We start from the raw sequence: 20,903 nt of genomic DNA, 5'->3' as shown, positions 1-20,903 counted from the left end.
GGGCTGTCAAAATGAACCTTGCATCAAAAAGCGTCCATTTTGCTACTGAGCATGTGCGCACTGCTCCAGAGGCTCCTAGAGAGCATGTGCAGTCCCTCTGCACATGTGCAGTGGGGACATGAAGTCCAAGAAGCTTTTGCCCTTGCTCGATTCTGCCCTCAGTCTCGGGCTCTGCTTCATTGCTTTTAATTGCATGGGGAATGCGACGGCGGGCTACGGAAACGAAGAGGGCTGTGAGTATACATTCCCCACACCCCAATCTCGCACCCTGCGCCAGTGCTAGGGCATCAGAAATGGAATGCCGTAAAAAAATTAGCATAGGAATTTGACGTTCAGAATTAAACCTCAGGAGCTAATAGTTGTGATGAAACTGCTACTGGCACCCTTCGTTAACCTTAAGCAGCCCTTCCGTAAATTGCCGTTTTTGACATCCGTTTGCTGCTGCGTTACATGTAAATTGCAGAAGGCATGTTTCAACAGGAAGCAGTGCCCAAACTACTTGCCCATAGGAATGCCGTACTTTTTCCTGTTTGACAAAGTATATTCTGTGTAAGGCTGCATGGGGACAAAATAAGAACCTGCACCATGTTAATGCCTTTCAGTCCAGATAGACATGTCCCATGGCCAAGAAAATGCTTGGGATGGTAAATGACCATTAGGGAGCAGAAGGTTACATAAGATGGTGGTTTGAGCTTTTTTGATTCTACAATTCAATGCCTAATAATAATGATGATGATAATGTTTGAGGGTTGACTATGCTTTCCATTGCAAGGTGAATTGATGGAGAAGTTACTCTGCCAGTCATCTGTGGTGGCAGGATCTAACTGCAACCAATTCTTGTGCAACTCTGATCTGTGCCAGGCAAGGCTAAAAAGATAGCCAAAGCAAGTCACTTTACAGGATTCAAAGCAGCAGAAGAATAGGATGTGAGCAGTCACTCACATCTCCTCTTGGGGCATTCCCCAATCACCACTGCAGTGAGACACATAAGCTCCAGACGTTTGTGCTCATGGAATTAATAGAATTTGATTATTAATCAAAGTTTGCTGTAAGCTGCTCTGAGTTTATGGGATAGGGTGTAAGAGTGGGATATAAATCTAATAAATAAATGTTCACGTGAGGGGGAATCTGAAAGTCACACTTCCCAGTTTTGCAGCAGGGAAAGAGGGCAGAGGTGCAGCTAGGTAATTTTGGAGCCTGGACCTAATGAGCCAACAGAACTACCCCTTTGCAAGATAAGCATTCACTCATTCTCTCTCTCTCTCTCTCTCTCTCTCTCTCTCTCTCTCTCTCATTCATACACACACACACACGATCTGGCTAATTTCTTTTTTGAAGGCCCACCTGGATATGGGTCTATAAAGCCCTAAACAGCTTGGGCCCTGGGTATTTAAGAGAACGTCTTCTTTGCTATGAACCACACCACCCATTGAGATAATCTGGAGAGGTCTATCTTCAGTTGCCACCGGCTCGTCTGGTGGCTACTCAGGGATGGGTGTTTTCCGTTGCTGCCGCAAGGCTTTGGAAAATTTCCTGCTGAAATAAAAGCCTCCCCATCTCTTACAACTTTTTAAATGGCAGTCAAGGCGCATTTGTTCACCCAGGCTTTTAATTAGATATTGTTTAAATTGTGTTTTAATAGTTTTAACTTTTAAAGTTTTAATTGTTAAAATGTGTCAATCTTTTTATTGGTTGTTTTTATTGTTTTGTAAACCACCCAGAGAACTTGTGTTTTGGGTGGTATAAAAATGTGTTAAATAAATAAATACATAAATAAATAAATATGCACATTAAGACATTATGAAAGCAACTTCAGAATAAACAGAGAGTAGCAAGCAGTTTCAGAGGACACTTGTTTCCTGCTTTTGCACCAGCTACATACTCTTTAGCACCTTACAACAGATGATTAAATAAGCAGATAACAATAAAAATCAATGATGTCTGTAGCCATGCTAGCTGGTGATAAGCAACAACATTTTATTCCATTCTGTTTTTAGCCCTTTGTTATGCTGTTATCCAAACTTCACTGTGGCCTTGGTACTTAATTATATCAAACCATTATATCATTTCACTATTGCACTATATCAGTCTAGGGATGTGTGAACAGGTTTGACATGAACCAGTTCAGTTTGATGGTTCCATATAGAACCAACCCCCACTCCCTGGTCCGGTTTGCTATCAGACCAAAACACACACACACACACACACACACGGTCATTCGGGGTGGGGGTGGGGTGGTCACGATTAAAAAACTTTTTAAAAACTTTTAAATATCAAAGTTTACTTACTGCCACCCAGTTTGGGGCCATGACCCAAAAATTAATCGTGAACCCCCCGCAAACCAAGCCGCGGGAGGGTTGTTCAGGAGGTGCCAAAACCGAACATGCCTAGTCTGGACTCGAACCAAACTGGGCAACCCTGTTTTGTGCACATCCCTATATCATACTACAGGCACCATGAATATTTCAGTCCCCAAGTTCTTGTGAAAACAGAAGTATTTGCCACAATGGATTCTGCAAGTATTTAAATGAAAGTGACAAACACAGATTCAATCCTGGCTCCTAAATTAGCAGAATGCAGTTCTTTTCATTTATTTATTCATTCATTCATTCATTCATTTAATATGCTGCCCTTCCAAAAATGGCTCAGGGCGGTTTACATCAAAATAAAAACAATTAAAATTAAAATCAAAACTAAATCAATTAAACAATTAAAATCATTTAAACATTAAAATAATTTAAAACCGACAATTTAAAACCATGACTCTAATTAAAAGCCTGGGTGAATAAATGTGTCTTCAGTGCCTTTTTAAAAGTTGCCAGAGATGGGGCCTTATTTCAACAGGGAGTGCATTCCAAAGTCCAGGGGCAGCAACGGAGAAGGCCCATTCCCAAGTAGCCACCAAATGAGTTGGTGGCAACTGCAGACAGACATCTCCTGATGATCTTAATAGGCAGTGGGGCTCATGGCGAAGAAGACGTTCTCTTAAATACCCAGGGCCTAAGCTGTTAAGGGCTTTATCGGTAATAACCAGCATCTTGTATTTTGCCCGGAAAAATATTGGCAGCCAGTGTAGTTCTTTCAACACAGGAGTAATATGTTCTCTCCTAGATGACCCAGAGACTAAGCTGGCTGCCTTCTGGACCAACTGAAGTTTCCAGACTATGTACAAAGGCAGCCCCACACAGAGCTCATTGCAGTAATCCTGCCTAGAGGTTACCAGCATATGTACCACCATTTTGAGGTCGTTCATCTCAAGATATGGACGCAGCTGACGTATCAGCCGAAGCTGATAAAAGCACCTCTGGCCAACACCTCAACCTGGGACACCAGGGAGAAGTTCAGAACCAGAAGCACTCCCAGACTGCATACCTGTTCTTTCCAGGGAAGCATGTCACCATCCAGAACAGGCCGATCAAAATTGTCTCCCGAGTTACGACCCCACACAATAAGTACCTCTGTCTTATCTGGATTCAGCCTCAGTTTGTTATCCCTCATCCAGCCCATTACTGCCTCCAGGCAGGCATTGATTGATGCTTAATATGCTTAAGGAAAGGCTGAAGCTTTTTAACTGGTATTTTCAAAAGTAATTCTGGATAAGGTACTTCCCTTCAGATGCCACATTTTGCATGGACAGCCATACCTCTTCTCTCTTTCTCCCGTCCTTTGCTTCCACTCACTCTGTGAAGCTTGCCAGTCCCTGAAAGGGTGGATAGGGGGAGAAACACAGTGAAGAACTGCAATGGGATCGGGGGTGGAGAGAAGAAATGCTGTGGCAGGGGGGAAGCAGCCCCAGTGACTGAGGAGGAATGCACCACTTCAGCAAGAGGGAGGAAGAAATGCTGGGACACAGGCACACGCTTCCTGGAATGGCCGGCCAGGGTGGAAGCTGCTGTCTGCTTGGCAGCTTCTCTCGTCCCGCCTGGCCTAGCCCCTCTGCCACCACACGCACCAACTCTGAGAATGGAGCCTGACTGGAGGGAAGGATCAGGCAGCCTGGGCAGCATACAAGTTGTGCAATGTGCTTGGGCACTCCGCATGGCATGGGCGGGCCACAGTAGCCCACTACACCCCTCCACTGCTCCTCTGCACAACACAAGCAGCAGAATTTGAGAGGGCCCAAAGCCTGTGGGGACTGGACTTCCACCAGGAAGTCCAGTCCAATTGGTGCCTCTGAAAGAGGAATTGTGTGAGTCACAATTATTGTTCCACTACTTCTTTTCAACATTTGAGGGGGCTCTGCACTGACTTGGCCACATTGTTTACAAGTAGTAGCACAGACAGTATTTCACCGCACTTTCAAATCTCCAGACAGCTTCCAAAAGCATGTTGACAAGATCCACCATTCAGAAAAATGTAATTTGAAACATAATCAGCTCACTCAAACTCTGTGTGTGTGTGTGTGCGCGCGCGCGTGCGTGGGCGTGTATCAATTTTCTTACATTGACTTAACTGTGTCAAACATGAGTCAGGGTAGATATGTGTACATTGACCCTGAGACTTGGTAGGCACATGGTGGGACAGGAGCAGCGGAAACATGGGGATTCCATTCATAAGCAGGCTTCTACAAAGATAATTCTAGCTGATCACATGTAAATAATCTCATGGTGAAAAACTGATTGTTCCTTAGTATCACCAGAACCTAGAAGTGCTCCCAGCAGCAACTTCTGTCTATAAAATTATGGCCATTACTTAATGATTTTGGTATGTACTGGGATATGAACCAGCACATTTGCAAAACAGCATTCCCTGAGCAAGGTTCTACTTCAGAGTTTTGTTATAAACAAACCAGTGCATCATTCAAGAGAGGCACATGGCCCTCTTGATCACCTGTGTACTCTCTAGCTAAAGAAAAGTATGTATCACTAAGAAGAGTTCATGGTGAGGGCACAGTGTGGCCTTCCTCTTGTACTTTGCTGGGTACAAGGGCTCCAGCTGATCTCAGGGGCAAGGCAGTAGAGCTCCGGAATTTCATGTATTGGCTTGAAAGCTTTGGCAGCTGGTCTTTGGTTTACATTGTAAATTGTCATATATTGAATGGAAAATGCTACTTAATGTATGCTAAACACTCTCTTATTCCTTCTTCTTTTTTTGGTTTCTAAAGCAAGTGGATGTATCTAAAGATGCATAATACCAATTGCCACATGAAATACATTATTTGGGCACATTTTTTTCTTTCAGTAACCACACAACTCTCACTGACTCATGAGGAAATTATAGGGCTGCAGATGTGGGCAAAAACAAGGCCAATAAAGTGGAAGCTGAAAGTTTCCACTTACTGACCACAATGCATGTCTACTCTCTTATTAGTCTACTGATGTTTTTGACTGAGCTTTATACTTAACTGCTTCTTGATTTAGATACAATCCTCACAGCCATCAACTACCTGCTAGGCATGGCCTGTCAAAGGTAATTACAATGGCAGCTCTTAAAATCTTCTAGCCGGGCAGCTTTCTTTATTGGAACACCTTGTGCACATAGCTAGCATGAACAATGCCCACTGAAATCCAATTGATGTTTCCAATGGATAATTCCAGAGAAATTCAAAATTAGCAGTCCCAGGGTTGAATCTGGTCCCCTAGTCATCCAGAAGCAAGAGGCTGTGTGTGGAAGGAGCTAGTGGCTCAATTATTTTGTTAGACCAATCGCTGGTTAATAGGCCAAGAGCTCAGCGCATGGTCCTGAATGGTTCTGCTGATGCCTCTACATCATCGTGAGAGGGAAGTTGTAAGAATGTGCAAATCCATTCAGAATAATCAGAAGTCTGAGATGTAGTCACAGAAGGTAAAGGTAAAGTGTGCCATCAAGTCAATTTTGACTCATGGCACCCACAGAGCCCTGTGGTTTTCTTTAGTAGAATACAGGAGGGGTTTACCACTACCTCCTCCCGCACAGTATGAGATGATGCCTTTCAGCATCTTCCTATATTGCTGCTGCCTGATATAGTACCAGTGGGGATTCAAACTGGCAACCTTCTGCTTGTTATTCAAGCTTTCCCCCACTGTGCCACTAATGGCAGGGCTAATGGAAAAGTGTAAGCTGACTCTTCTCCCTCCTTTCCCACTCAGCCAGAGGCATCTATGTAAGGTCTATGGGAAGAAACAGCAAGGTAAATGTGAGATGCAGACTGGCTTTTGGAGGCTGGAATGGCTAAGCTAGGAGAAAGCTGGAGTACTTCAGGGTGCAGTCTTGCTCTGGAAATTGACGTGAGCTGTTGCTGATTTATGAGAAAATATACTTTGTATATTAGACCAAATATTGCAAAGATACCATAAGACATCCATGTTATCTCCTCCAACTAGAATCTGAGCTGTGCTGAACCTCTGGAACTTCTCACTCTTGAAAAAGATGGCGGGGGTTGAGGACATGTAACAATATTATACAAAGGGCATAAACATCGGCTATTGCAGGACCAAATCAGGACCCCTAGCTGCAAACTCAAAAGCAAGAGAGTGTGTGTAGAGAGAATGGCATGCTTTGATGTTTTACTTTCTGATGTGTTTGAAGGCAGGGTTTTAGAAGTCCCTTATGTGGAGTGCTTTTGTCCTTCTAAGTCAGGAGCTATCGAAACACTATCCCATGTGTTACTTTACTGTCGTTTCGTCAGGGACACTCCTTATGAATTAATAGTGCCCCTGCTAGCAAATTATCCTGGCTGCCTGGATGAATTCTGTGTTAGTTACCTTTTATCTGACAGCGATGACAAAATTACTTATGTAGTCGCTAAGTTTTTTTATTTATTTATTTATTCAATTTTTATCAAATAAGCCAGCCCTTCCGAGCTGGCTCAGTGCAGTTTACAATTTAAAAAAAAGAAATCATTAAAAACAATTAAAACATAAATACAAATATAAACACCAATTTAAAAAATCTTTAAAAACAATTAAACTATCAGAACAATTAAAACCCTGAAAACTGGGTTAACATTAAAACAATTAAAACTAATTAAAAACCCTGAAAGGCCAGGCCAACAGATGGGTTTTAAGGGCTCTCTTGAAGGTCAGCAAAGAATCAAGATTACGAATTTCTGCTAGGAGTGCATTCCACAGTCCAGGAGCAGCTACAGAGAAGGCCCGCCTCTGAGTCACCACCAAACGAACCGGTGGTAACTGGAGACGGACCTCCCCAGATGACCTTAACATGTGTTGGGGATCATGTAAAAGAAGGTGCTCTCTAAGATATCTTGGACTCAAGCCGTGTCTTTAAAGGTAATAACCAGCACTTTGTATTTTGCCCGGAAACATATCGGCAGCCAGTGTAACTGTTTCAAAACAGGCAACATATGGTCTCTCCGGGTTGCCCCAGAAACCAATATGGCTGCCACATTCTGAACTAACTGAAGTTTCCGGACTACGTACAAAGGCAGCCCCACGTAGAACGCATTGCAATAGTCAAGCCGGGAGGTTACCAGCTGATGCACCACTGTTTTGAGGTCATCCTCTTCGAGGAATGGGCACAGCTGTCAAATCAGCTGAAGCTGATAGAAAGCACTCCTGGCTACAGCCTCCACCTGAGATACCAGGGTGAGGCCTGGGTCCAGGAGTACTCCCAAGCTGCGCATCTCCTCCTTCTGGGGAAGTATAACCCCACCCAGCACAGGAAGATCTAACTCACCCCTCAGATTCTGAGCCCCCACAATGAGCACTTCCGTCTTGCTTGGATTCAGCTTCATTTTGTTATCCCTCATCCATCCCATTACTGCCTGTAGGTAGGCATTTAGAGAATGAGTGCCATTTCCTGAAGATGAAAAGAAGAAGTAGATTTGGGTGTCATCAGCATACTGATAAAACCCAGCACACAACCTCCTGATGACCTCACCCAGCGGTTTCATGTAGATGTTAAAAAGCATTGGTGACAGAATGGAGTCCTGAGGGACTCCATATAACAGCTCCTATTTTGAGGCGCAACTGTCATCAAGCTCCACCATCTGGAATCTGCCTGAGAGATAGGAATGGAACCACTGCAAAGCATCCTCAACTCCCCCAGGCGATCCTATCCTCAACTCCCCCAGGCGATCCTATCCTCAACTCCCCCAGGCGATCCAGAAGGATACCATGGTCGATGGTATCGAATGCCACCAAGAGATCCAGAAGAACCAGCAGAGTCACACTCCCTTTGTCGATTCCCTGGTAAAGGTCATCCGTCAGGCCGACCAAGGCTGTCTCAACCCCATAACCAGCTCTAAAGCCACTTTGAAATGGGTCTAGATAATCAGTTTCCTCCAAGACTGCCTGGAGCTGGTCAGCCACACCGTCTCAATCACCTTGCCCAACCAAGGGAGATTGGAGATTGGTCTGTAGCTGTCCATTGCTAAGGAGTCCAGGGAAGGCTTCTTTAAGAATGGTCTAACCATTGCCTCCTTCAGGCAGGGGGGCACCTTACCCTCCCTCAGCGATGCATTTACGATATTAACTAGGCCACCTCCAACAATCTCCCTGCTAGATAGAAGCAGCCAAGTCGGGCAAGGATCCAGAGAACAGGTGGTAGGCCGCACTGCCCCAAGCAGCTTGTCCACATTCTCAGGAGTCACAGATTGAATCTGATCCAATCGAATACTGCAAGAGGGATTGCTGGACACCTCCTCCATGCAGAACTAGTAGAGTCCATGTCAGCCCGAATACAGGAGATCTTATTCGCAAAGAACCCATTAAAGGCATCACAGCAGAGCAACTCCGGGGACTGATTGGAAGTAGAAGGAGCAGAAACTAAACTCTTCACAACCTGGGATAGCTCAGCCAAGAGTGAACCTGCAGCAGCAATGCGCGCAGACCAGAATCTCTTTTTCATTGCGCGCACTGCCACCGCATAAGCCTTCAAATGGGTCACATGCTGAATCCTGTCAGATTCGAACCGGGTTCTCCTCCACTTGTGCTCTAGTCACCTACCCAACCGCTTCAGCCCCTGCAGCTCCTCAGTATACCAAGGGGCCATTTTTGCAGCAGGTCGGAAGGGATGCTTAGGGGCAATCATGTCTACTGCCCTGTTCTATTCCCTGTTCAAGGTTCCTACCAGGGCATCAACAGAATCACCGGCCACACCAATGTCAAAATCCTCCAAGGCCTTTTGAAATCCCACTGGGTCCAGCAGCCTTTTTGGACGGACCATCCTAATAGGTCCACCACCCCTGCAGGGGTGGACTGCGGCTGTGAGACCAACCTTAACCAGGTAGTTGTCCGTCCAAGACAATGGGGAAACCACTGGATCCCCCACCCATGGAACACCCCCCTGATCTATACAAAAGACCAAACTGAGTGCATGGCCGGCAACCTGAGTTGGTTCAGAAACTAATTGGGATAGGCTCATAGTTGTCATGGCTGCTATGAACTCCTGAGCTGTACCAGACAAGCCGGCCCCAAAGTGGATATAAGTCCCCCAGCACCCAAAGTCTTGGAGACTCCAACACCAACTCTGCAACCAGCTCCGTCAGCTCAGTTAGGGAGTCAGTTGGGCAGCGGGGTGGATGGTACACCAACAGAATCCCCAATCTATCCTAGTTCCCAGCCTCAAAAATATGCACTCATATAAGTCAGCTGTCTCACAGGGGCCCTGGTAAGGGAAATGGTATTCTTATGGACCACAGCTACTCTACCCACCCACCCACCCCCGCCCACTTCCCCTGGCCTGCCCCATGACAGAGTAACCTGGTGGGAGAAGCTGAGTCCACACTAGACCACTCACCTCCCCCAACCAAGTCTCAGTTATACATGCCAGGTCAGCTCCCACATCCACAATCAAATCATGGACAATTTTGGTCTTATTCTGAACTGACCTAGCATTGCAGAGGAGCAAGGCCAGATTCTGTGGGTCACTGGAGCTGCTCCCCAAGGCCAAAAAGTTGACAGAACAGTTGGAAATGGAAACAGTTACTAAATTACTGATTTCCCTTCCCCTGTAACAGCCAGCTGCTCTGCCAGCACCAATTCTTCTATTCCCCACCACTCCATTAATAGCTGCCCCCAAACTTCTAGGCACACCCCCAGCACCATCCCACTCAAGAGAGCCCAAACACATGTCTGCAAGAGGCCTGGCCCAACCCAACCCAACCCCCCAGCCCTCAGTCACTTCGGCAGCCACCTACAGGCAGCCTGATGGCCATGCCAATGGCTACGCCTATGGTGAGCCTCTTTGCTTTTAAGCTTGCACGCCCCTCCAAGACAAGTTTTGTCTTGTTGCCATTAGAATTCAAAGTAAGAGAGTATCTATTTAGTTAGATTTCATAAAATTTATGAATACCTGGTTTAGTTTGTTATTACTGCTTGGCTGTATGTATATATTTTTCAGCAACCATAAATAAACAGAACTGACCTGGATATTCTGAAGTAATATGTTTTTCACAATTTAATTAATGATGTCTGTTATCTTATTAATAGCAAATTAGGTGGGCAAATGCCATTCAGAGCAATTTTTTGGCTAGTAAAAATAATGTAATCTGGAATCTGTGATTTGAAAACAAACATCCAGGTCATGTATGACACCTCTATGACTTTTGTTTTAGTGTGGCACACTCCATATAAGCAGCCCAGCTAAGTTTTACAATATAAAAACCCCAAACGTTAGCATGTGCATGACATTTAAGTAATTTTAGACAAATTAAAAAATGTTATCTTCCTTAGGCTTTACTAAATGATTAATATCATTCACATAAGGTAAGATCCAAGCTTGGAGTCCATGGTATTAATTAACAAAGAAAGTGCTTGTGTTTCATAGCAAATGCTAACTGATTTGATTTATGAGTAAAGCCTTTCATAGACACAGAAGCTGAACTGAATGACATCAACAAATAAGGGCGAGTGTTTTAATTTTTAAAATGAAATAGATTGAATGACAGCAAGCATATAAGAGCAACTGAGCTTTTTGAAAACCTTCATTCAACTGTCTTGTTCTGCTTCCTGTTCTTCAGTGCATTTCAGCAACTGATGAAGTGGCTGTATAAAAGTTAATAAAGACCGACATCCTCAAGGACCAACTTCTGGGTTGCATGGAGTGCTTCCAGGAGAAGAGGGAATCATCAAAAATCACCCAGTGCATGAGCATCTGTGCTTCAGAAGCAGAGCTGTTAGTGTGTGCACATGCTTTTCCCCCTGTTACTACTATGATGACAACAAACAACAACAATTTATATACCATTTTTCAAAAGTGTGCAGTGTTAGGATATTACCAACTGTTAGCCTTTAATATACTACGCACATAAAATGTGAGGGGTTTTTTCATCCCATTGTGGCAATATGAATACTTTTGATTCAGGCTTTTCAGTTTTGACCATTCACACCAAACACCTCCGAAACCAAACTGAATTATATCTTCAAATATCAAATAGAAATTAAACCAAATTGCACACAACACCATAATGCCTTGCCTTAATTTGAGATATGCCAAGAGGAAGGCCATAAAATAAAACAGACAGTTTATTAAGGCCTTAGATGGCATACTCCATGTGCCTAGCAGCACTTGGAGCTGGTCCTAATAGTGAGTGAGAGAAACAAAGGTACTCTGACTCTCCACAAACTGTCCTCATATTATAGCAGGAATAAAGATGGAGACAGAGGGGGAGCAGTGCAGGAGGAAATAGAACAAGTATAAAGAACAAGGGAAACATGAAAGGCCAAACACAGTAGTCGACAGGAGACCATATAATAAGGTCGTTCACACAACCAGCTATAGCCAGGCTAGGGCAGACCTACCTGGGTGGAGCCGGTCATGAGAAGCACCAGGATCGGTCCCGATTTTGGTGCTCCATGGCCAGGTAGCCCAGGCTTTGTACCTAGGCTAATAATGGGGTAGAAGGCCAAGAGCGCACCCTTATACCCCACTTCCCAGTCATGTGAACCCTTGGGCTGCCTGAAACCTGAGTGTACACAAAGCCAGGCAACAAGAGTGCCCAGCAGCAAGGGAATCCCCAATGCACCATGCTCCTGGTGTGATATATTGTGGGATGCTGGAGGACTTCCTCCTCCAGCTTTGTTGCTCACCGTAGTGGTGCTCATATGCAACAGCGAGTGGCCAAGCTGTAATAAGATGAGCATTGTGTGCAGGGAGGCATTAGGAACTTGCCTCCCCACCGGCCCACTCCAGCTTCCAGAAGAAATGTCATGTGAATGACCTTAATATTTTTTGTTTGTTTATTACATTTATATAATGCTACTCAGTGAATCTTGCAGCAGTTTATAATGAGATAAATGGTTAAAATAATTAAAAACTTAAACTAATAGTCTGCCCAGAAATATATGTTTTCACCTAAGATGTTGAGCCTTGTATCTCAGCAAGGGAGCTTGTTACAAAGCTTAGGGCCAGCTACAGAGAAGATACAACCTCATCACTTCCAGACAAGCTGGTGACAACTGCAAGAGGATCTCCCTAGATAGCCTCAGTGACTGTCGGGATCATGCAGAAGATGGCATTCCTTTGGGTATCCTGGTCCCAAGCCATTATTTGTTTATTTGTTTGTTTCAATTATATACCGCCCCATCCAAACGGCTCGGGGCGGTGCACAACAATAAAAATAAAATCCACAAATCAATTCTTTTAAAAACAATCATTACAGAACAATTTAAAAATAGCACAAAACCATTAACAAGTAAAACATTTAAAATAGTTTAAAAACTGTGGAAAGCCAGGCCAAACGCTCCTGAAAACCAACAATGAATTCAAGCTACAGATTTCTGCCAGGAGTGCATTCCACAGCCCAGGAGCAGCTACAGAGAAGGCCCACCTCTGAGTCAACCCCAAACATACTGGTGGTAACTGGAGACGGACCTCCTCAGATGACCTTAACGTGCGGTGGAGATCATACAGAAGAAGGTACTCTCTAAGGATCATGTGGTGGGGATCATGCAGTGGGGATCATGCAGAAGAAGGCACTCTCTCTTAGGCAAGTACATGCATTCCTAAAGTGCATGTGGATTGGTTTACATATATTTAGCCATGCATAGGTGAACTCATAGACATGCAACCACTAAAAAGGTGTTGACCAACTAGACTGTGTATTTCTGACCATGTCTTGGTATTACATGCTGCCAAAGTAATTCGAGGTCAGTTACCACAAGCACATCTATCACAGCTCAGTCCTAGGAAAAACTGTTGTCCATACTCAAACAATATATACTCTCTTCTTCAGTTCAGTTGGGCAGAGAACTAGGAATTCACAAGAGGTAAATTTGCATTGCTTTCTTTGTTAATGTGAAAGGCATGGCAACAATACAGGTTCTATTTGGTTACTTGCCAGTCATTATCTTGGCCTGTAACACTGGTTTAGAAATGAATGTCTCTACCAGTTGCTAAGCTGCACAGGAGTATTCTGAGAAGAATTTTGCACACTGATTGAAGAAAAAATGTCCTCTTTTAGGGATCCTGAATCACAATCTATGCACATACTTCATTTTAATTTTGCAGAGGGAAACCATAGAGAAGTAATTAACATGATCAGTGTTCACAAAAAGTCTTTGAAAATATGTTTGTGGGCTAAAACAGCAAGTTAATGGTTTGTTGTTTTCAAAATAATTGAACCCCACCAATGAGCCAGGGAAAATGAAGGGTAGCCTTGCAATTTTATGCACAATTATTTGGACTCAATGAGACTCAATGTAGCCTCAGGCTACAAAATAGACAATTCTAGAATGAATGACTCAGGATAAATATTATTTGTGAATGGCAAGGAAATATTGTCCAAGATGCCAAACTCAACATTAACACCTGCTACAACAGAAAGCTTAGCTTATCTGTGCTGAATTTAGATACAGCTGGTAAAAAGGTTACAGGGTTTTTTGCGAGTAGCCTTCACAATGACACTCTGAAGAGAAACAAGGAGACTGGCTACTTCTATGTAATAATTAGGTACTTTGCTGTATATCCAACAAAGGGGGTTCCAAAGGTAAAAGGTAAAAAGGGGATTCCTGATAGGAATCCCATCTTACATGAGCGACTGTGTCTCTGACCCAGTGTTGGTACATGTATGTGGAAGCAGGCAGAAAAGCTACCTTTTGACTACATAGTGGGGGACCCTTCCATTGCTGCAGTCAGTGAGTCATTTGGGGTGCTGGACGCAGTGCATGGCACATTCAATGACCCTCCCTTGTGCCTGCACATACTGGTGCATTTTGCACTGAACTCTCAGAATTGGATTCAGCAGCCCATAGTTTTCTATAGCATCTTGTTTGCTTTATTTTTCAAAAAGCTATAGCAGGTTAACAAGAAACAGAGCATATAAGAGGACATGTTACATACCATTTTACTTATTTTTGCACTGAGGACCAATCCTTGAAGAAAAATATTTAATGTAAAGACTTGTTTTCAATATTTTTAATGATCATGGAATTCAATAAAAGTTATTCACATGATATACCAACACAAACAGTTTTAAGAGATTTAATTTTGACTGTGCTATATTCATCTATCATATTCAGTTATTCTTGCTTACCATGCTGATGTTTTCTGGTATTTTGCTATGAAATGTTCTGATTTTTCACTGAATCCAAAACAGTTTTTATCCGGCTGGAACATATTTCTTCTGTATTGTGCTTGGTTCCTTGACATGGAGCAAAGAAAAATAATGGTAAACCTAAATTAAAACAGAGATGTCTTGAGCATTCTCACTGTGTTTAGAAACCACACAATGTAGCCAAATATAGTTTTTAATTTGTCACATGTCATCTTGTTTTTCATAATCCAAAGTGCCACAGTGAATATGTGTTGCTAACAAAGCTATTAGAAGTCATATCTTTGCTTTTTTGCAAAGAAGTTGTCATGGCTCTCTGGGTAACGGAGCTGTGACAGGACCCATGCATCACATTACAAAGATGCCGGAGGAAGATGAACAGATGAAAAATAATCCAAGCATTTATCAATAAGGAGTATCGAAGTTCTAGGAGTGGGGTCAATATGAAGAAAGTGAAGGTGATCAGCTAAGCAGGGCAAAGCTATAACTGGGAGGATGGGTGCAAAGAACCGAATCCCCCCAGCTCCCAAGAGCCATCCACTGAGTCCAGTAGCCGCCTCTCACTCCCCTTGCCCCGTGGCTGCCGCCCCTTCTCTCTAGCCCCCAGGCCCAGTCTTCTTCCATCAGGGCTGCTGGGAAGGAGGGTGGGCATGTGCCCTGATGTGCCTCTCCATTTATACCTACCCTCTGTTTCCTGTCTTTCAACCAGTTAGCAATCCACACATGTACTTGTCCCCTTATCTCATGACTACTAAGTTTCCTCAGGAGTCTTTGATGAGGAACTTTGTCAAAAGCTTTTTGGAAGTCCAGGTATACTATGTCAACTGGATCACCTTGATCCACATATTTGTTTACACTCTCAAAGAACTCCAAAAGGTTCAGCACTTGCTACAGCACTGCAGCCAAGGAAGAAATTAATTATCACTATTGCTGCTATTGTTAAGAATATTTATATAGTGTCTTTCGGCAAAACAGTTGTCAAAGTAGTTTACATAAAAAAGGAATAAGATGGTTCCCTCTTCCCAAAGGGTTCACAATCTAAGTCAGACACCAGCAACAGCCACTGCAAAGATATTGTGCTGGGATTGGATGGGAGCAGTTGTGCTCCCCTCCCCCTGCTAAATATAAGACAGTCTCAGCAAAAGGTAGAGATTGTGGGGGGCAGGGGTGTACACACAGACACACACATGCAGAAACTTAGGTAGGAAGTTTGGAGACAGTGACAAAGGCATTTCATGACTGGAACTTCCAGCATCTTTCCCCTGCCCCTAAAAAGCAGTCATGTGAAGTTCCACCCCTACAGCTGTTTTTTTAAAAAATAAAAAAGTTGGGAATTCCAGTAATATCAACTCAGGTCAGAAAGGGAAGCAGAGAGAAAAAGTGCTCTGGAAGTTAGTTAAAAATACCTCTGGGGTGCACAGCCTCTCTCTCGGATTCTGATGTGAATTGCGGTCTGCTGCTTTGTAGGGGTGCTGCTTCATTGATACTCTCTATTTGTATACAGTATATGTAAATCAAACAAATATTACAAAGCATTGTAAATACAGAGTGCTTTTTCATTCAAAGGAAACCAAGCCCTGAATCATTCTGCTTGGGTAACTGGGAAGCACGCAACAATAGGAAATATGGAAACCACACAGGATAAGAGTATTATATGATGACTTTCCACATCAACCCTGGGACACTGGAAAGAGAAAGAGAAGTAAATAGTGACTGCCTAAAAGTTTTGACCCTATAGGGGACTCAGTATGGAATATGAGACACACAAAGCCAAATAAGAATATAACCTGGATAATGTTTTTTGCAGATGAACAGTTTCTTTTGTCATGTATGTGGCACAGATTTAAACATCCCTCAGGGACATATTTCCTGGATCACAGTGAGCTAAATAAAGAAGGGGAGATTGATGAAAATCACCCCTCTTTCATAGTATGTACTGTGCATTTTCTGTAGCAGCACTTTGTTAGCCTGGATGTCAGCCAAAGTTATTTATTAAAAGCAAAGGGGATTATCAACTTATTTTGCTTTTGTGTCAGACATACATTTTTTTCTGCTTGGTAAAATTAAAGAAGGAGAAAAAAATATCTGAAAATAGACATGTCTGACCAGCCGTAAGTTTAAAAACTTGCCAAAAGCATCCTATGTATCAAAATGATTAGGTTAAGACATTTTACCCAACAATTGTCACTACAGTGAAAAGATATGTCATCAGCCTTCTGATAGGATGTTTAAAGTTGCTTATGTAACTGAATTCCTCTTGCTTCAGTACTGAATATAGATAAAATGTCCTTTGCTGAAGAAAGCTTACATAGGAAGTGTATCATTGTCTAGGTTTTCTTCCCAGACGATGACATTTCATGCTCATGAGATCTCTGTATCAAAGAGCATTTATTTTGCATCTATGAATGGCTTTTATTTTTTCCATCACTATACTTATTTCTTTATCCCCAATTTTGTTATTTGCATTATTCCTAAATACTTTCAGTTCTGAGCAATAAATCTAGCTATGTACTTATTTATACTTAGTGGTATAGTGTGTGTCTCTCTTTTTTTAAATTCCCACAAGGTATGTGGCATACTGCTAGTTTTTGTCCAAATAAGTCAACTGTCGGTTTTGCAGTTCCATTGAATGAAGGGATGAAAGACGCAGAAGACTTCATCAGTAACAACACTTTCCCACAAGAAATCCTTTATGTTCTGTTAGCCAAGAAGGTCAAACACTTCAACGAATACCAGGTATCAGGAATAATCTGTTACTAACATTATTCTAGTCTATTCTAATCATTCATTATATTTGTACACTGCCCCAAACTTCCATCTCTGTTGCGGTTTACAGCAACATAAAACAAATTCAAACATCAATTAAAACCTTAAAACAGTTTAAAACCACAAGTCTAGTTAAAAAGCTTGGATGAACAAATAATACTTTTCTAAACTAGTCACAGATGAGGAAGCTCTTATTTCAGCAGGGAATGCATTCCAGAGTCTTGGGGCAGCAACAGAGAAGACCTGTCCCTGCATGGCCACCAGGTGAGCTGGTAGAAACTGCAGATGAACCTAACTGGATTATCTCAATGGTCACTGGGGCTTATAGTGAAGAAAACATTCTCTGAAATACCCTGGGTCTAAAATTATACTCTGATTCTAATTGAAGTACATTTCCTTCAGTTCTGAAACTAGCATGGGTTTCAGGCAGCTATATATAAAGATTTGTGTTTCTACAGAGCACATAAGTTATGGTTCTTCTCCTAGGTAATAATAGGAAACACGTATACTATGGTGCCTGGGATTGTGGCCATTATATGGAAGTATATTTCAGTGAAATTAATCAGATTTACTTCCACATAACAAACATAGGATTCAGGTTAGTAACATTATTTGCTATATCCCATCTTCATAGAAAGCATAGCACTTCCCTTTTTGAAGAATCACCATGTCTGGTCTGCTGAATGTCATTAGCACATTAATATTTTACTAGGAAATGACTGCATTCCTAAACAAATTTAACTTGATCAGCTAATAAGTAGTAAGTCAGAACTTTAAGGGTATGGAGTGTGTTAATTTGGACAATATTAAATGAAAAAACAAGGATCTTCTCTGTTTTGATGTACAAAACATGATAGCCTAAAGCAATTAGAAATTACACTGATTAAATTCATTTTTCTATGCACATGTTTTTTATAATTTTGGTATAATTTGATGAGATATTATTCAGAACATTTTGCTTACCATTTGGTGTTTACATGACTTTATTAGATCTGGACTCACTGAATATGTATGTATGTACCCATGTTCAGCTCAACACTATATTATACCATTCTGTACATATGATAGTTGCTTGGGTTTGTTTGAGCAAAAAAAAATTGTAAGTCTACTAATTGTTGAGCTTTTGCAAAATGCAGAATGAAAGGCCTGACTCCTTATAATGAGTTGTCAATCTACTTAGAATTTTACTTTGCTCCAGATTCCCTTTTCTATCTTCATTACTTGAATTGCTTTGAATACAAAGACAGCAGTGGATAAAATGCTGTTTGTGCCATAAAATAATCCAGTTTAAGATTTTAAGCAACACTTCAGAAGCATTTTTTGTTCGTCTTTTGACCTGAAGCATTTTTTCATTCCTCAGCTTTGATAACCTATGGTAAACTTTCTGCTTACCTGCCCCAGACATCTGATTGCTGCTTTTCCACACATCTAAAACATAATGACATTCCTGCCCTGAAAAATTGACAATATGATGGTGGTGAAACAGAGGAAGAAAACAAGCTATTGTTGAGGCTGGAAGTGTCTGCAGCCAAGAATAACAAAGATCTCTCTGGTGCCACTTCTTTCATCAATGTTCTTATTCCTTTCTATTGTGTGCCACTACTCTGAAAATTTATTATGAGCCTAGAGCAACAAAATAACATAAAAAATAATATTGATGAGCCAACACAAACTTCCAAATGTCAGGCAAGGCTTTCCTCTGACTAGACATGATGTGAACAAAGAGAATAAAACAAGATGTTCTATAACAATGTCTATATAATGATTTTTTTTTAACAGAACATGTGATGTCTGACAATCCTAAGAGATTTCATCTGTCAGCCTTTATACAAACATAAAATTTAATTTCAAACTTCATTTCATCCTAAGAATCGATTGCAAGCTGCCATCACAAGCCTTTCTCAGGGAGATATTAGCTTAGCAATGACCTTGCAGCACATAAGAAACTAAAGAGCTTGTGAGAGCTTGTTTGATCTTCACCCAGACAGTCTGAGACAGAGAAAATTCCCATCCATTCTTAATAGAAACAAGAGCAGGGTTTTACTTTAGAGGTGTCTTTTAAAGCACAAAGAGAGGTGATAAGCTTTCCACAGTTTCTCAAGTCCTAGTAGTAATTAACTAAATAACTAAAATCCACATTTGCTATTATAAGTGGGATGTTTAATTATCCAGTTCTTCTTCTGTTGCCAACTAATCTCCTAGTTCAGAATCTTTATGATGCACATCCTTATGCACAATTGACCCCTTCACTGAACTGAATACAGATACCCTTACAAGTGAAGGAACTCTGGCTGGCTGCACCACAAGGAATTCTTGGACGGTCAACTGTGTATCCTATAGGCATCTCTGACAATGTGCAATGGATTGATTTTAAAGTAGCCTAAGCATAGAGGTCTTTTTGTCTTGATTTTCTGTTGAAATAAATGAATCCTAAAATCACTTCCCTTCGGCTTGCAAAATAGTCCTGTCAGGGTCCCCTAGGAGCTCCTCCCTTGTGCTGTGAATTTGGTGTGTATTAAACTATAAGTACAAAAGTTTTTTGAGAGAGACACACATATGCACACATACAGACATGGTGATCTCATAAGCCATCTTCCACTGGGAAAGCACTGTATTTATCTGAATCCAAGAATAGTTTATTGGAATCCAAGAATAGTTTATTAGAATATCACACCAAGTTATTTGATATTAGGAATCAGGGGGTCATCTTAAATTCAGAGTCTTATTCCTTTTGGGTAAATAAGGGTATAACCTGTATGTTACCTCTATTTTTCAAAGGACTTGTCTTAAATTCAGAGTCTCCTTGAATTCGGGTAAATACGGATAGGCTAAAATAATTTATTTTAACCTATAATCGCTTGCCTACATTAGGCTTACCAAGTGAGTTGACAAACCTATATTAATGAATGTAACTTGGTTAGGAATACTCAGAATAGAAAAGTCACTTTTGTAACCTGGTCAAGAAGCCATGTAAGTGCATTGAAATATTGTGTGTGATTAAGCTGAGCGAAGAGATCATACTGGAACAGTTGTGCCCGTGCTGTTAAAATGGGGAGTGTTTTCAACATTCTGCCATTATAAGCCCTGAACATTCTATTGCTTATGAAGTCAAAAGTATATGTCCAATCCCTCTGAAATTGTGCAGACATTTACCAGGGGGCAAGAGACACCACCCCTCCAAATCTGGTGCACATCCATTGCAAAATGACTGGGATACACCAGTTTAGGGATATCTCCTAAAAAGAGGTTTCAAACTTTTGGCGACCTTTTTTAAACTGCAGATAATGAGGCTGTACACATGATCAGTGTGTAGAGCCTTAAGGGGTTCTGCAGGAGAGCGGGTCAAGCCTGCTCTCCCCACAGATGATCCTCTAGCTAGCCATGGGAGCCTGGATTGGCTGCCCATATGACTACCGGCTCCGTCAGGGAGCCAGTAAGGGCAGTGGAGATCGGGGCCGCCTGACCCACGGAAGTCCCAGCATGCCCTGCGCAAGTGCACGGGGCATGTTTTGGAGACTCCTGTGCTGGGAGGCTTGTTGTAGACTCATGATCGGATAAATGGGGTTAGCGGAGCACTTGCTCCGTTAACCTCATTTAAGGGTGGAGGCATTTGTTTGCTGCTGGGAGCTGCTAGACTCCTGTTGCAGCATACGACCGCAGGAAAGCAGGCTGGGCTCCCTTAGCCCACTTTCCTGCAGTTGTGAGA

At 42.2% G+C, this 20,903-nt stretch overlaps 1 protein-coding gene and 1 long non-coding RNA gene across 3 annotated transcripts in view; one reads left to right on the top strand and one right to left on the bottom strand.

Annotated features, from left to right (window-relative positions):
• GLRB (glycine receptor beta) overlaps positions 1-15,921 on the bottom strand; it is a 74,706-nt gene extending 58,785 nt beyond the window's left edge. The window contains exons 1-2 of the mRNA XM_053253560.1: positions 15,838-15,921; positions 14,414-14,521 (exon numbers count right to left, since the gene is read on the bottom strand). Of these exons, the coding sequence (XP_053109535.1) occupies positions 14,414-14,416 (3 nt within the window). The 5' untranslated portion in view covers positions 14,417-14,521; positions 15,838-15,921. The remainder of the gene's footprint in view (positions 1-14,413; positions 14,522-15,837) is intronic.
• LOC128326546 (uncharacterized) lies at positions 113-19,483 on the top strand. Of its 2 annotated transcripts, XR_008308108.1 has the most exons (4): positions 113-233; positions 15,998-16,133; positions 16,998-17,167; positions 18,558-19,483. It is a non-coding gene; the product is annotated as an uncharacterized LOC128326546 (long non-coding RNA). The 2 variants fall into 2 exon arrangements; XR_008308109.1 differs by lacking the exon at positions 15,998-16,133.
• The last annotated feature ends 1,420 nt before the right edge of the window (positions 19,484-20,903 follow it).

Source organism: Hemicordylus capensis, chromosome 5 (genome assembly GCF_027244095.1).
Source record: "Hemicordylus capensis ecotype Gifberg chromosome 5, rHemCap1.1.pri, whole genome shotgun sequence".
Classification (NCBI taxonomy): Eukaryota; Metazoa; Chordata; class Lepidosauria; order Squamata; family Cordylidae; genus Hemicordylus; species Hemicordylus capensis.
This window is presented reverse-complemented; position numbering and strand designations above follow the sequence as displayed.